The 17692-nt window shown below is 34.7% G+C and overlaps 1 protein-coding gene across 1 annotated transcript; it reads left to right on the forward strand.

The window, feature by feature from the left end:
• Positions 1 to 1315: 1315 nt before the first annotated feature.
• On the forward strand, positions 1316 to 15828 carry LOC110116527 (uncharacterized protein ycf45). The gene is made up of 8 exons (XM_020850129.2): positions 1316 to 1967; positions 7825 to 7975; positions 8306 to 8497; positions 12676 to 12838; positions 12944 to 13158; positions 14195 to 14371; positions 14581 to 14703; positions 15347 to 15828. The coding sequence occupies exons 1-8, from the start codon at positions 1348 to 1350 to the stop codon at positions 15650 to 15652; spliced, it is 1947 nt and encodes a 648-aa protein (XP_020705788.1). The 5' UTR covers positions 1316 to 1347; the 3' UTR covers positions 15653 to 15828.
• Positions 15829 to 17692: the final 1864 nt, after the last annotated feature.

Raw genomic sequence — 17692 nt, forward strand, 5'->3', positions numbered from 1 at the left:
GGAAGTTACGACATTTTGATCGGAAGCAAGAACGGGAGCTTGCTGGCTGTGAAGGTAACTTTCTCCCTTTCGCGCGCTTCTAATGTTAAATCCCGTTAAATCCACCGAACCGAGGGATTTAGTAAATCCGGGATTTAAGCCGTAAATCCGTAAATCCGGGATTTACGGAATCTCGGGATTTAACGCGCGCACAAAAATCGTTTGGCTGGATTTAGCGTAAATCCGACTTAAATCCCACGATAAATCCGATACCAAACAGCCCCGAAGGGAGCATTCATAAGCGCACAGGCTGTTCGCATTTTTTTTTGCGTGACAGAATTTCCAACCCGCTCAAATTTGAGGAAGAATTATTAGGTCCTCCTACCCGACGTAGAGGAACGTCCGATCGGAGGCCAAATAGAGCCCAAAAAAAAGAGAAATACCGAGCAATACCAAACAATAACGAAGAATACCATCATGTGAAGACTCAATACCGAGTTATATTGAGCTATACCGAGCAATACCGAGTTATACAAAAGTTGTACCGAGTTTTTCCTAGAAAAAACTCGGTACAACTCGGCATTGCTCGGTATAGCTCGGTATTGATATTCACATAGCGGTATTCATCGTTATTATCAAATAATACATAGTAATACCGAGCAAATACCGAGTTTTTTGGCGGGATTTTGCCTCTGACCCAACGTTCCTCTACGTCCTTACACCGAACCTAATAAAAGTTCCAATTTGAGCCGGTTTGGAAATCATAAGGACAGATGTTTGTAATACACTGCTCATGCTTCGGAAGACTTTTTTATGTTATGTTCAAAATTAACTGAACAAGCAAATTTGAGAAATGCATGAAATTACTTTACGTTACCCTACTAATTTAATTCAACATACCAAACAGCCCCTAAGAAAACCCACCATTGTTTAGCTTGGTTTTTTTTTTTTTTGGGACATTTAGGCCATTTAAGGCAAATTCACACACACAACGCATACACATGGACTCGAACCTTGGACCTCTTAGTTGGAAGCCTAAGCTTTCAACCAATAGGCCAAGGAGAGTTGTGTTTTAGCTTGGTTGATGGGCGAGCACGGTTGGAAACTCTCAACCCGTGCTGGATTCCTCTCGAGCGTCAGCTACTTTTAAGTGGGGTCCAGTCAAATGTGGGTCATAATATTTTTGAGGTGGATGTCTCTTTTAGGTCAGCCGAGTATTAATAATGACGCCAAACATTCTTTCAAAAATGACAGCGAGTGAATACCCGTTAAAAAAGAAAAGAAATAAAATAAAATAAAATAAAATATCTCTACACAGATCTTCTATTATCCCTTGTCCTAAATCATCCAATTGGTATCTTTTGTTCGATGCGGCTGTTTCATCTTCCCTTCCCATCCCCAACATTCCTTCCCACCAAATTTCCCCTTCAAATCCATCTCTTTCATAATCCGCAAACCCTTCACAATCTCAGATTCCCTTCTCTTCACTCCACCACTCTCATCTCCTTCGCCGCTGCTCTCACATCACCTCGTCGCGCCGCCCTTGCCGGTGGCAATGGAAGTAACCAATCCTTCGATGAAGACCTTTCCCGCCTCCTCGTTCTTCTTCCGGACGAGATGCGCACGCGGATTCAGGACCATCCCGATCTCCGCCACCTCGTCGAGATCGTCATGGATCTCGGTCGCCGCCCTTTTGCGCGGTTCCCTTCCGGAGACTTTGTGCTCGCAGATCGGTCCATTACTGTTGAAGATATACAACATGCCGCTTCCCAAGTAGGCGATTTCGCGGCGGATAACCGGGCGGGGATCTGCCATACGCTGCATAGGATTAGTGCTATCAGGAATCGTAAGGGTGAGATCATTGGGCTCACTTGCCGCGTTGGGAGAGCTGTCTCTGGAAGTGCCAATTTGTTGAGGGATTTGGTGAAGGATGGGGGATCATTGCTTCTCATCGGGCCTCCTGGAGTGGGCAAGACAACGATCATCAGGTTTGTATTTGTTTGTTCATTATTAGTTCAAAGAGATCGTAGTAATTTTGGTTTTTCTCTAATTTAAATCAGCAAAAGGCTGTTGTCGAGGTGGCTTTAGAACGAACTCAAATAGTGGGGCTTGTATGTGTTTGCAGTTATCATTAATATACTTTTTTTGTTCATTGCTGGGAGCTGGCTGTTTGTTGGGTGAAAACTTTGTGTAAAGTAAATTATTTATATTTGAAGTAACTTTTGTTTGGCTTGAAATAAAGTTAGGGTGTCTTTGGTTGCAACCATTTCAAATGCATGTGAACTTAAAATGCAGTGTAAGTTAAACTCAATACATCTTTAATATTTAAGGTTGTTTGGTTGGTTTTAAAATAAATTTAAGCGGTCAGTTTTTGGTGCTGGGATAACACATTGCTTCGAGACTGGAAGGAATGTCAGTCATAAATAATGAAATCCATATAACTCTACACCGGGTTGTGAGAACATCATACCTGTTGAGATTGTGTGGCTTTTCCGCATGGTTGGAGACCCCCTATGAACAAAAAAAAAAGTAGGGTGGCCCTATGAACAAAAAAAAGTAGGATGGTGTAGGAGAACCTCAACTCCCTAATGCAGTATAGAGCTTTTAGGGTGCGTTTCTTCTTTGTCAGGAAGAAGGCAAGAGGAGTGTATCCATACCCATACCAAAGAGATATTAGGAAGGCATCTCTATAGATTTAGTAGTTGTACTACTAAAGATCCAATCGGGTATATATATTATAGCCCATAAATTGATGAATGAGTAAGCAGAATAATAATTACAACAGTTCACGGATTGATGAGCGGATGGTGCTCCTAATAAATTACAATATGTAGTGATTTTCAAGGAATGCCAATGAGCTCATTTGGAAGACGTAGTGTAAAAAATACATGTGCTTCTATAGAAATTTAGAAACTGTACCTGCATGAGCATCAACACAAAATATTGGAGGATTGAAAAAGCCTCAATTTGGTAACAGTTTTTTATGATATAATTGTATTATGATCAATAATCATGTCAATTAGCAAAACAAATGCATTCACGTAAGTTTTAATTTTCTAATGATTTACTAAAGCTTAGAGTCATTGGTAGGTAATATCAAATAGGGGTTTGCAAGTACTATGCTGGATAGATATTTACAAATGTGGAATATCTTCATTGAAACTCCAACATTATAATGGGCAATTATGATAACTTCCAAACTTTTATTTTGCATGCCAGCTCCACTATAATCCACATGCAACTCATATATGAGATCAATGAATGATGCACCATAATATTATGATGTATGTGTGGTAGATGGAATGAAACTCTAAAATTTGTCTAATTACTAGACTAGGAGTAATTTCAAAATGAGTCCAACAACATTTTTTATTTTTATGATAGAAATAATATCAATAAACTCATTTGTAGGCAGATGCAATATCTAATTTCCTATACAATCATTCTGAAGAGTCATGAAGGGGCATAAAAAATATTTATTAATCTAGTAAGTTGCTTTATTTGATAATAACTAAGTCATTCTTTTAAGTGTAATAGATAAGAATAGCTACCATTGTATTTTAACATGTTCTTTAAAATATATTGGGTGGTAAAATAATGGAGGAATTGGAGATGCTCAATTACAATAATAGTCTATTGACTAAGTGATTTATCAGATTGAAAGTTAGATTCAGATGTATGTTTAAGCTTTAATTCAGAAACAAATGCAATCCTAGGTGCAGATAAATATGGCAGAATGACATATCTGACATGATAATATTTTTACATCAAAATGAGAGTTAAAGATTTTATAGATTTACAAATTTCTCAATAGGATCTGGCTTAACTTTTATGTAATGTTGGTATTAGTGCATGCTTAACAAGTTCTAAAAGTTAGCATATTTTATTATAAAGTCATCAATGATGTAGCAGTATAATTATTAAGGGTATAGTCAAGATATAATTTAATCTCTATGGTTCTAGAGTAAGCTTACCAAAACTTTCATGTAGCTGACCTTGGTTAGAAAATCTTAGACATGGCATTTCTTTATTAGATTTAAATGAGAATTTGACTCTTAATAGAAGCGGAGAAAAAAGATTCATGTACTCGACCTCATGTAATGGGATAAAGGCTTGATGTTGTTGTTGTTGTTGTTGGTTCTAAGCTTCATTTTTTGTTTCATGATAATAAAGATTTATTACATGTCTAATATTTTTACTAAAATCATCAATAGTTTGCATGCAATAATCCATGCGTTTTCAAGTATGCATTTTTCAAATAACTTGCTAAAACTTTTGAAGTACTCTGTCACATAATTTTTGTTTTAAGGTTTACAAATTGTTCAATCGATTTTCTATGGTGTTTTGATGAGAAATATGTTTTAAGTTTATACTTCACCTAAATGGATTATTATCATTCTAAACCTTTTGTCAAAATATTTGAGCATTACCTACTTATTTAATAGACTAAAGCACTTTCCATTACTCATATGGCACCTAGGAAATATATTACCTAAATTAGCTAACATATCTAATAAAGCTTGAGAATTTTGCCAACCATTAATGTTAAAGACATAGGTCATATCAATTAATCAATGTAAGCATTATTAGAATATGAATCGTGAAAATTTTTATATTTCTTATTTTTACAAGATTTTTAATAAGCTCTTATCATCTTTTAATATTTATAATAAAATCATCACCAAGGTTGTTAAACTTTTTATTTGATGTATCTATAACCATGATGATATTACTATTTAAGCTATATGCTATGAAAGACATGCGAATATGTTAGATGAAATGATTATAAGATCTGCAAACTATTGTGGGCTCCGAAAATTTGCACCCCCGGCCTCTCCGTGCCAGTCTTTCTTTTGTTTTGTCGTCAAAGAGAGTTTTAGCAGATTTATGTTCTGGTTAAATTCTTAGAATGCAAATTGGATTTTTCCCTCAATTTGCCAGGACTTTATGATACGAGTTCTTGTTTCCTATAGGCACATGCCCCTATAGTTAATTACCCCTCCTGACAATGAGAGAGAACTTTCAATTAAAGTTAGTCGTGAGATAGATATTGAGTACCCAACATATAGTAGTAACAACTTTAGGGATTTTAACATTTAAATTTTGGGAATTTTTTAAGGTTTGAAATTTATCGCCGTATACTTAAAACAAGTGATTGAGGTGATATGTTATTCTATAGTCTTTTACTTGCATGAATTTCTCAACCTTTTCAAGCATTTCAAGTGCCTCGTCCTGCCATCCAAACTAACAAATGTTCTGTATTAGAAATATACACCTTTTGTATAAGCACTGCTCTCCTCACAAGTTTTAGAAGCTAGTAATTGAAAAAGATGCATCCTCTTTTTCAATAGGTTCAAGGTAGTCAAATTATCACTCCCTCCTAAATAATTATGATAATATTTGACATATACTAGTTAGTTTTGATTGATGAAATACATGATTTAAATTTGAGTTTCAAAAGAGCTATTGTATATCATTCAATCACAATCATAAGTATGTGGGGTTTGTTTGTCATTTAAAATTTTGGTAGCCTCCCGACGTCCCCTCCCCTTGAGGGGAGGTTGGGAGAGCACTTGACCTTTCAAAATTGTTCAACCGAATAGGATTCGACGGTCGAGGACTTCATGACATTGACAGATCCTGAAATCGATCTTCAGGGCTTCAATTGTGTGGCATTCTTGTTAATTAATTATGACTTAATTAACATTAATCATCCTTTTTTAATTTTCTTGGATATACGATAGCCTCCCGGTGTTCCTTCCCCATGAGGGGAGGTTAGGAGGGCACTTGCCCTTCTAGATTCGCTCGGTCAAATTAAAATCGATGACCGAGTGCTTTGGGGGACTAATTGACCCCGGGTAGGTCTTCAAGTCCTTCGATTGCTTGCAGTATCTATGATTTAATTTTAGAAATACTCATTTTTATTTCCCTTGAAAATCCGACAACCTTTTGATGCACCCTCCCCGTGAGGGGAGGTTGGGAGGGCACTTGCCCTTTCAAATCTGCCTAAACAAATTAAAGAGTTGACGACCGAGAGCTTCAGGGGAATAATCGACCTTGGTATGAGTTTTCGTTGATCCTCATCACAATACCTTATATATATATATATATATATATATATATATATAATTGGAGCTTGGGTTCTTGTGTGTAGACGGAGGTGGGGACGGATCAAGCGGCATCGAGCGTGTGGGAGGAAGTAGGCGGTTGGGCCGAGGCTTTGGGTTTGAGGTGGTTGGAGGGAGTGCGGTTGGAGGGGGGTGGTTGTATGTTAGTAGTTGTGAGATATGTGGGTTAGTGTAGTTGGAGCCAGTTATGTTGCGGGTTTCAGGTTAACACCTATACAAAGTATAATGCCTAAGTTATTTTATTGACAATCTAATGTACTTGCATATACAATTCACGTAATTTTTACTAATAATTAAATTATTGTGATTTTCAATATTATGTAAAAGGAGATTAGATCTTAGTTATGTCATTCGCTTGCAGTATATTTACTCAAAAAAATAACTCTCATTTTAATGGTAATAATTACAACTGATGGTATGTAATAATATTCAAATTATTTTGAATGGGGGCTTTAATACCTATCGCTTGGACTTATGCACGGCACAATTTGCCAATTGACACAAAATTTTAATCGACATCTTATACTTGAATTGTAGTAAACTATCAAACCTTAACTGTATTGTTGCCTTTGAAGTTGATTTTAAATTTCTTGAGTGAGTACATCGTAGAACCTGCACTATCTTGTTGTAGATGAGCAATTATTGTAGAATCTAATTGGGTTTTTTCCTTTTTTATTTTTCTTTAACTTTCATTAGTTTTTATTTTTCTTGATTTGAACTCTTCCAATCTTTTCTTTTGCACTTGTTTTCAATTCTCTACTTTCTTTGTTCATCTGATGTGTATAGGAGAGAGTAGTCAGGCATTAAGGGTGATTTAAGTTTTTTATTTGAATGGATGTTAGAATAGGATTGGGATAGATTTTGTGGAAAGTTTTTGGAGGAGTGTGAGGAGGGCCAATAAAGTTTACTGTTTACATGAATAATAATTTTGCTTTTTTATGGCCAATAAATCAACAAGAACATAAATGAACAAAATATTTTTGGTTGAAATGATTCCACATCTTAATGAAAAATTATTTGAAGATAACAATCCTGCAGATAGATTGAACCAAGATTGTGGCTCTTACTCAAATTTGATGCATAATAGCAAGTATCAAATCGGGAAATAGATGAGGAAGAAGAGTCTTCAAATCAAAAATACGAATTTTACTTGTACTATAAACTGTCTTATATGTCTTGGAGTGCCTATTTTTATAGATACGAGGAATTAAAAACTGCTAACATATTAAAAATTGCTAAAAATATATTGGGCATTGATTAGGCCATCCTAATAAAATAATAAAATCTAAAAGATATAGAGTACTCCAATGTCCATAACAAATTTAAAAGTCAGAATTTATGTTCACATCACAGAATTTTAGTTGTCTTTTATCTTAGAGATAGGCCATTTCGAAGCATTTGCTTCTGTTCTTGAAGGGCTGATTAAGCCTTTCCTGCCAAAGAAACTTTTTACCAGTTATAGTTTATCAATTAATTTTCATTACATTAAAGAACTGTAATGAAGGTCCCCGCTGCTTCTACTGTAGTAAAGTGCCTTCTATTGATGAGACCTCTTAGTTAAATGGAACTTCTCTTTTTTTTTTTCTTTTGTGGTAACTTATTTTTGTTTTCCTACTTTCTGGCTCACCTATAAGGGCTTGATGTTGTTGTACTTCTTTCTGGCTCACCTATAACTTGGATCACCATTTAGTAATATGCATATATCCTACCTCAACAGAGAGATAGCTCGGATGCTTGCAGATGACTTTAAGAAACGAGTAATGATTGTAGACACCTCTAATGAGATAGGCGGAGATGGTGATGTTCCCCATCCTGGAATAGGCAGTGCTCGAAGATTACAAGTACCAAATTCTGACATGCAGCACAAGGTATAATGTTGTTAATCCTCTTACTGCCATTTTGAATATCTTTCATTAATGAGATAATTTCTTTAATTGAGGTTTATTACTCTCATTAAGTTTCTGTTCCTTCTAATATTAGTACTATTTTCTGTTAGGATTTAGCAAGTAATAATCTAACCACAAAGAACATAGACATTGGATTTCACCACCAGACTTTTTGGTATTCTTTTTATGGATCAGACAGTTTCATTTGGAACTTTTCGTTTTGGCCTTCATGTAGATTTATTGCGACAATTCGTGCTTTGATTTATATGATTAAATTATAGTGACCATTTTGCAATCTTCATGTTTAAATAGGTATTGATTGAAGCTGTTGAAAATCACATGCCCCAAGTAATCGTAATTGATGAAATTGGCACAAAGCTCGAAGCATTGGCTGCTAGTACCATTGCACAGCGTGGTATCCAGCTTGTTGCAAGTGCTCATGGGGTGACAATTGAGAATCTCATTATGAATCCATCATTAAATATCCTTGTTGGAGGAGTGCAGGTATAAGTTATATTCTTTTAATACTTTAATTTTGTTGATTTTATGTTGGTTAAACTTCAGATGTTCAACTAGTAGTGTGAATATAATCTTGAAAGTCTTCTCTATTTTATCCATTTTCTTTTTGGTTTATTTTTTTCAGTTCCTAAATCTTAATAATTTAATCTAGAGTTTCTTGTTTCATGCAGTTAAAGTGTGGGATATATGGTCTCAATTAAACTGTGATCTATGCAGAAAATACATTCACTTTTTCAATATCCATATAGTTTTTGAAAATTTGTGCATGTCTGGAGATTTATCTATCATGATGCGGCATGGTTAAAGTGCCCTTATGGATTTGATATTTTTCTATCACTTTTTGCAATAAAGGGGGCTGATTTTTTTCTAAAGGATTCTAAATTGATTGATTTTGAATGCATTCTTTATGTGAAGAAACGTGAAGAAGGTTTCTCAATCTGCTTGTGAAAACTAACAATGATGATTATCATTACTGTTGAGGAAAAAAGAGATTTTTGTCTTATTCAATAAAAGAGCTCTTTATTTATAAGAAGCTAATAAAATGTCCTAATGAACACCGAGCTAATCATGATTCACTTAATATATAAAGGTAACTTTCTTAATAAAAAATTAATACTAGCATTCTCTCTTCAAGCTGGAGCATATATACAATTAGCTCTAAGTCCTTACATAGCTTACAAAAATGTATTAGACCCAACGATTTGTTCTGGGAATCTGAGGAATAGTGCTCTTCTTTGGTAGCACTGCATTTTGAATGAAGTGATAATTAACTTCATGGTGTTTGGTTCTTTCATAGAACATTAGTTTAATGGAAATATAGATGACACCACGATTCTCATAGTTCTAGACCATGTTATAGAGTGTGCCATGGCTTTGCATTCTATCTCAATGCCTGATCTGGCCACCATTGCTTGTTTCTTACTTTTCCATGTGACTACCAACAAATATGCATTACCTTGATGTAGGTTTTCTATCAACTAATCTAGCATATTCAGCATCAGGATTGGATTCCACATTAAGTTACCTATTTGTGGTGTATTGCAATCCTTTCTCGGGAGACTTCATAATATACCTTAGGATACACATAATAGCTTCACAACATTTTTATTTGGGAGTTTGTATGTGTTGACTAACATTTTCTACAACACATAGATATCGTGATTGGTGATAGACAATCATCTTACCAACCTAAAGGCTAAGATAATGAGAAACACCCTTCAAAAATTCTTCTACATTTGCACCGTTCTAAGTGTCTATGGGAGTTTTAGCAGGTTTATGTTGTTAACAACCTAGGCAAACAAAATTCCTTGAAATTTTTAGGATGACCCAGATCTTTGGTAAGAAAGCATTTTTATAGACAATATTTTACGTAGTGACCCTCTTTTGGTCACTTCTGATAAGTAGAATATAATCTACATAAGATATCAGAGCCAAATGAAGTGTGTCTGACAAAGGTGAGGTGATTTTTTTGTATTATTGTGAAGACAGTCTTCAATATGAACATGGCAAAACTCATCAAGTCAAGTTCAACGACTTTTGCTGTAATTCTCAGCACAAAATGAGCAAAATTGAGACACATATTTCTGAGTATAATTAATTTAGCAAATAAACTCATATGACTTAGGAATAATCATCAATAAAATAATAAAATACATAAAACTCTAAATTGGTAAAAATAAAACTAGGACCCAAATGATAGCATGAATGTAACTCAAGTGGAACACTTTTAGGGCTTAACATTGGGGCTGAAAAGACACTCAATTTATCAAGCTCACAAACATCACATTCTAACTTCGATAGAGAGGAGGCAATAATAACAAAATCTTGATGTCTTGGCGGTGGATGATGATGCAAATGGCGATGCCACTGATATGAAGTTATGGTGGAGTAGAAGTCTTTTGTCCAGTAGTAAATTTCATAAGATTGAACACCTCCATCAATCATTTTACTCGACTGAGATCCTAAAAAAATATAATGAGAAGGATACAATGTTACATAGTAGTTGTGCCTTTTGTTAGATAGAGAATGTGAAGTAAATTGGCAGAAAGTTTGGAAAAATATATCAACTTTGGAGGGATAAGCTTTCGGAGAGAAACATAGACTTTTCTTAGACACGAAAAGGATAATTAACAACAGTAATGGCAAATTGTAGATAAGACTAGTCAAGATGAGAGCAACCATCATTTACTTGCCATACATGAAAATATTAGAATCTAAAATCTTGGATGTAATAGAGGCAACAACTACTTAATCATTGGATGACATGAGATTAGAGGCAGACATAGATGCTTGAGAGTGCTGAACGAAGCATTTGTTATATTTCTGAGAAAGCGAAAGGGGCATAAAAGAGATAGGAGTGGAGGCACCATCAACAATTACAGTGTCTAGATGAATGGTTAGAAGTGGAGGGGATGTTCGAATTTTGCCCAACAATGCTATAAAGGATGATTATTATGCCATAGTGAAAGCAGGAAAAAAGTCTTTCCCTTATAGGCACAATCAATGTCTGTTCGACCATCACAACATGACCTCTACAATGCCTTGTAGCACAGGCAGCTTGATCATAAACCAATGGAGCGGGAGATAAAAGCTAAGAAACCCAAAGAACATGCAAGAGAAGTAGTTGCAATGCTGGAGATTATAGTGCAGTTGCAATACTGTTGTATTACTTGATGGATATATCATTATATTGTAGAGGAAATATATACCCTAGAGATGTTACATTCTCATAATTTGATTGAGCGAAAAATCATATTCTGCCTTGGCCATCTATTAAAATATGGCAATTTAGGCAATAGGAAATTTGAGACTATTGGGCATATTGAGCATTCAAGTGAGAGAAATATAGTTTGATGCTTATCATTTGAAAATTTTGATAGTCATTGTGAGCTCAAGGAAGCACATCATGGTGAATGAAGTTGCGTGAGAGCCAACAAAGAAGTGAAAGAGACTTGACTATAGGAGTTAGTTGGTAGCATTAAGTTCTTGTGTGGTATTAATGATGGAAGATGATTTCAAGTCATTGAGAGGAGATTGAAAAGCCATGTTATTGCTGAGTGAGGGAGGGTTGCAGGATGAAGAGTTACCTCAAGGCTTTGATAAATGAGAAATGAGTAAGGCAAAAGATGGGCATGCTCCAGGTAGGGAGTGAGTGCGGCATGTGTGAATGTAGCAGCAGGAAGGGATTATGGCATCAAGGGGCAGTGGGATCACAAGGCGAAAGCTTGGGTGTGGTTGGCTGCGCATGCTCAAGCAAACGAGCAACAAGTGTGTTGGCTCAAGTGAGTGAGGAAGTGCAAGTGGAAGCGCATGTTGAAACACGGGAAATGCCAAATGCGAGGTATATTAAGTTGGGGGCTGGAAATTTGGATAAAGAGGTGGAGAAAGAGAGGGAGGGGCTGTGGCTAAGGGTACCAGACCTTCTTTGATATCATGTCGAGGAAAAAAAATTTCTATCTTATTCAGTAGAAGAACCCTTTATTTATAATAAAAATATATATACAATATCCCATATTATAATTTACAATTTATGGTTCACTTACTATAGAGAAACATTCTTAACAAAAAAACTTACACTAATAATATCCCAAATAAGAGCTTTAAGCACTTGGAGACATATTATCATGCCTTGAAAATTTAAGAGAGGGTTTTACTGTACATCATGAGGTTCATGCCAATTCTCGCTAGAGTGGTTGAAGTACTTTGCCTTGCCCTTACCTTCAGAGTTAGAGCGGTTATTGTTATGATTTAAATCTATGCTATAGTGTTAAAATTCACATGCGAATGAAAAATAGCTCCATATCATGCGTGAAAACAAGAGTTAAGTTTAATATACTAATAGGGCTTTGGCTCTTATTAGCTTATGCTTTCGGATTGATAGGTATGCATCTACTAATTTATTTGGCTCTACTTGGTCCCTTGGTGTTATGCTCTCCTAACATTCAAACCACAATGGAAGGAACCTAAACTTTCCTCAATACTAGCCTCGGTTGCTGCACATATATTTGTTTTTGGGATTTGTAGGTTATTGCATTTTTTCAAGTTTTGGTGAGTAGAAAAAATGCTTTTGTAGGGAAAATGAATGCGACTTATACTTTATATATACAGCAAGCAATTAAGCTTTTCTGTCCAATTTCTAATCAGTTGATTTATGCACTGAAAAGAGTGTCACCTTAGGCGATGAAGAGGCTAATCGAAGGGGTGTTAAAAAGACAATTTTAGAACGGAAAGGACCTTCAACTTTTACATGCGGTGCAGAGATCATCTCCAAGATTGAAATGCGGGTCCATTGCAGCTTGGAGAGAACAGTTGATGCACTTCTTGCAGGTTATTTCTCTTCAATATCATTCAGCTCTTTCCCTTTGGAAATGATTCCTTTTTTCAGTCTAGAATAAGATTTTCCATTATTTTAATTTGTTCTAATGGCCGCAGGGCGTTACCCTTATTATGAAGTTCGCAAGATGGACTTAGAGAAATCTACAGAAGAAATTCTGTCCACGCAGAAGCACTCTCTGGATGATAATGTTGGTGCTTATGATGATGAAATCATCTATAATCCTATCAGCAATAGTAGATCAAGTGACAGTAAAGGGAATTTATTGGAATCTCTTGAACCTAAAGTAGGCTTTCACTTATTCGTTTATGGGGTAAGATGCCCAACATATGCATTTCCATACTCATTACTATTTTACTCTGCAATTTCCTTTATTTCTCTAGAGTCGTTGCATTTATTAAGAAAAACAGAACATTTGTAAAAATGCATCTTCTTTATTCGATATTTCCATGTTTCTTATTTGAATGGAAATATATTTGTCACGTTTAGCAACAATGCAGTACTTCCATTTGAAGTAGTAATTCATCCTAGTAGCCAGCCTTTTTTTTTTTTTTTTGACAACATAGTTAAATCTTAGTTTTGAAATTCATAGCTGGTGCTTTTAAAACCTTTTACTTAGGTAATAGAACTGTAAATCTTCTCTCTTCCTCTCTCTCATTTATTGGCACTTGGTCCGTAGAGTTCAGGGAGTATGGTGTAATCTTTTGCTGCTAGGAATGACAATTTTCAAGAAATGACCTCTGTTGGTCTACGACCAAATGCAATTATCCTTAATATACCTATCCTTTTGCCTTCTGAAATTCTTAATTTGACAGTTAATTTGGTTGCCACATTGCAACTTGATCAGTTGACCTCCCATCTCTCATGATGTCTTTAACCTTGGTTCTTCTCAACTTATTTTTCCATTTAAACTTATGTACTACTACTAATTTAAAGTTAACTATTGTGGTATAAAAGAATTTAATCCTCTTTCTTATTGATAGATTACTCTGAGGATACACAACATTTGTGCCTAAATTTAAAGCATCCCAAGCATGAAATGCAAAAATGGCTGATCAATGTGTATCTTCATGTTGCTCAGTATGCTTTTACTTTTGGCCTAGGAAGGGCACCATTTGTATTAAGGCCATTTCTTTATAATTTCTAGAATTTGATTGAAACCTACTCTGATCTTTCCCTGATTTTATTATGGATGAAATGCCTTTGTTGCATCTTATGGCCTCATGGGCTTGAATGAAGAAGCTTTTGAGTGAACTTACTGTGATACAATAATCATTTTCTTAAGCCTAGGATACTAATCCATTGAGGATTACTTAGCTGGTAACTAATAGATTGAACAGCTCTACTAGATTACAGAGACGAGCATTCTTCAAGCAATCAAACAGCTGGAAATGGAAGAAACTATCGTTCTCACTGATAACATCAGCAAAGCAGACGCAGTATTAGGCCTACATTCCAAGCTGAAGAATAACTCTCAAATTCAGACTCTTGCCAGATCTTATGACATTCCCATCTATGTGACTAAGGTAAGATTAAGACTTCGTTTGGGACGACTTTTTTATTGCTTATTGAAACAACTTTCTAGTACAAAAATTTTAATTTTATTACTAAAAAGCTGCTTCAAGAAGCAATAAAAAAGACGTCCTAAATGAAGCCTAAGCCGAAAGAAACTGAGATTCTCGCTCTCTCTGTATTGTTCCTTCTTTTTAAGTTTCCAAGTGTTCAATGCTTGCAGAAAAATGCTTTGATTCAGATAACAAAGGCTATTCAGGCACTTATTAATGACCATTTCCAAGCAGCCACAGTCTTTGACGCAAAAGCTCAAGTCAGTTTATCAGAGAAGACTGATGCTTTAGAGGTAGTAAAATATGTCTCAAATGTTAGAATTACAATCATATTTTTTTAATCTTAATTAAACCCTTAGCATACTGTTACGGTTCGGCCTGAACCATCCAAACTGGCCCCACCTGTGCTGGTTCATACCTACAGGAGGCGGACTAAGCCGCCTCCTTTGAATGATGCCTAAGTGTGCGCCGCCCCCGCGGCGGCAAAAAGAGAGAGGGAAGGGGGGAATTTGCATAGGGAAATTATTTGAATAACTGATTTATTTTTGGAAACCTTTTATTGGCTTTTATTAGGAAGATATGTATTAAAATAGGAGGGGAGGCTAGGGTTAGGGCAAGCATGATTTGAGTTGTTCTCTTGGAGTTGTCCCTTGGCGTCTTGGGCTATAGACTCATCGTCTAGAGATTGGGAGAGAATGATCCTCCTCTCAAATTGAGAATCAATTGTATCTTTGCTTTATGTTTGCTTTACTTTGATTCTCCTAATACAATCTACCGTTTTCGGTTGATTTCGTTGGCGTTCTTGTGTTCTTTTTCGCCGTTTTTACTGTAGGGTTGCTTGCGAACTCAAGTAATTCCGATATGATTACTTGCGAACTCAAGTATTTCCTATCACATACATACATTGTCTCATTACTAATGAATTACTGTTATTAGGAGGCAAGACTGGCCATTGAACAGGAAGTTATTTCTACTGGAAAGGCAGTGCAGCTCCTCTCAAGACCAACCCAGATCCTTTCGGCTCAGATTAAGCTAATTGAAGGATACAAACTTAAATGGGAGAAAATAGGTCAGGAGCCCAATATTTCCATTCGAGTACTTCCCGATCATCTGGAAAGCAGAAATAAAAGCCCGACGGAGGAAGACGAGGAGACGATGAACATATTTGATGATCTGAGCAGCACAGGCGAAGCCATTGTTTCAGAAAATGGCGTTACTCGATTGCCTTTACTACCTGACTAGTTCACACTATTGTTTATCACAGTGATTCTTCCATTGATCCTCATCTCTACTGCTTCCTCCAATGTAGATACCTGAGGTGTAGAATCCTGAACTGTTTAACCTTTAGGTTTTGTTTGGGACGGCTTTCTTACTGCTTCTTAAAACACCTTTTTAATACAAAAATTACTCTTACATAATCTTTTTATATCTTTCTACCAAGAGTTTCAGGTTCTATTTCTCATGTCTTGGTTGCAATGGATTTTTCTTGTATACCCCTATTTTTACCTGTTGTGTGAGAAGCCAAGTAGAGAGAGAATAGAGAGAGAATAAGGCTTCATTTGAGAAAAAAATAGTCTGTGCAGTGTCCGGATGCGTCCGGAGGCGAATCTGGACATGCCACGTCACCTAGGGCTAGTGCATCAGATGACATGGTGCGTCCAGATTTGCCTCTGGACGTGTTCGAACGCCGCACAGAATAATCTCTCTCATTTAGGATAGTTTTCTTATTACTTTCTAAAATAGATAAATTTCCTTCCAGATCATCAAATATGGTTTTTTTTAATAAAAGAGAATAGTATGATAAGGTATATTTCTGAGAATAAGGCTTCACAGGGATAGTATGATAGGTATATTTCTGACAAACAATTTATCACAAAATATTTGCGACAAAATTATTATATATTACAAAATATTTACTTTTTTTTTTCTCTTTATTTTTGCTAATAAAAGAAAATAGATTTTTGATAAATCAATTAAAAAAAATTCGACGGATTGATTTCTATCATAGTTTTATTAAATATAAGTTTCAATGGTTCATAATGAAAATAAAAATTTATATCAGAATATTTTACGATAAATTATTTCATAATGAATTTAAAATTATTAAATTTATATTAAGATTAATATAACAATTTTTTATATATATTTCATGACTCTCTAAGAAAATTTAATAATTTTTTATTAGAAAGAATATTCTAATTAAGTTGGTTTATTAAGATGAAGTTTAAATTCATGAAATTTCTTTTTAGATAATAAAATATAAAATTTAATTACTTATTTATATATTTATTTTTACGTAAATTTAATAATTTTGAGATTTATTTTGACTAATTTATAGTCATAATATATTGATGTAAATTTAAATTAATAATTATTATATTCAGTACTAATAAATAAAGTGCTAATGGGAGCTTCTGGTTGTACGGGTGAACTCATGGGTTGGAAATTTATTTATATTCGTGTATATATGAATTTTAATTAAAATTGCTCATAATTAAAAAAAAAGTTATTTTTTTTAATTTATTCTATGATAAGTCTAATATATGAATAACTAATTAAAATTTAGCTATGTTCATCTCAATATATTTTAAACCCTATTCTAACAAAAATCTCTATTAAGATATTTAGTCAAATTAAAATAAAAAGATATTTAGTCAAATTTAAGGCAATAAAATTGACTTCATCAAATATTTTGGTGCGTATTTAAATTGAAAATATTTGAAATTAAATTTAGGATCATTGTTGCCCTATTGTGATCGATTGACCATGATATCTTAATTACGAACATCTGACCATCATAACTTGATTATGGTTCTCTGATCACTATAACTCGAATATGATCCTCTGACGATCATTGTCTAATTATAGTCCTATATAATATTAAAATGCTAAACTCTCGCACTCTATCACCACAAATATTATAGAACACAATAAAATTATAGCCAGTTAATAATAACCAGATAAGAGAACCAGAGTATAAAATGAACTCTCATGACACAATTGATAGATAAAAATGCCATATACATTGAATTATTTTATAAAATAAATTAGCCGACAAAAATAAAATTAGTGCAAGAGCATATATGTTCAATCAATATCTTATTAACTTAAATAAATGATCATCAAGTCATATGAAATAGTATACTACCAAAGTAGGATAGAATACTTATATAAGCTATTAGTGAGCCATGCCTTTCAATTGACTAAACCACTTATCCCATACTTAGCTAGAGAGAAATATTATAGTTGTCAACTAATTTAGTAGAAAAAAAATTATTAAAT

Source organism: Dendrobium catenatum, unplaced genomic scaffold (genome assembly GCF_001605985.2).
Source record: "Dendrobium catenatum unplaced genomic scaffold, ASM160598v2 fragScaff_scaffold_993, whole genome shotgun sequence".
Taxonomy (NCBI): Eukaryota; Viridiplantae; Streptophyta; class Magnoliopsida; order Asparagales; family Orchidaceae; genus Dendrobium; species Dendrobium catenatum.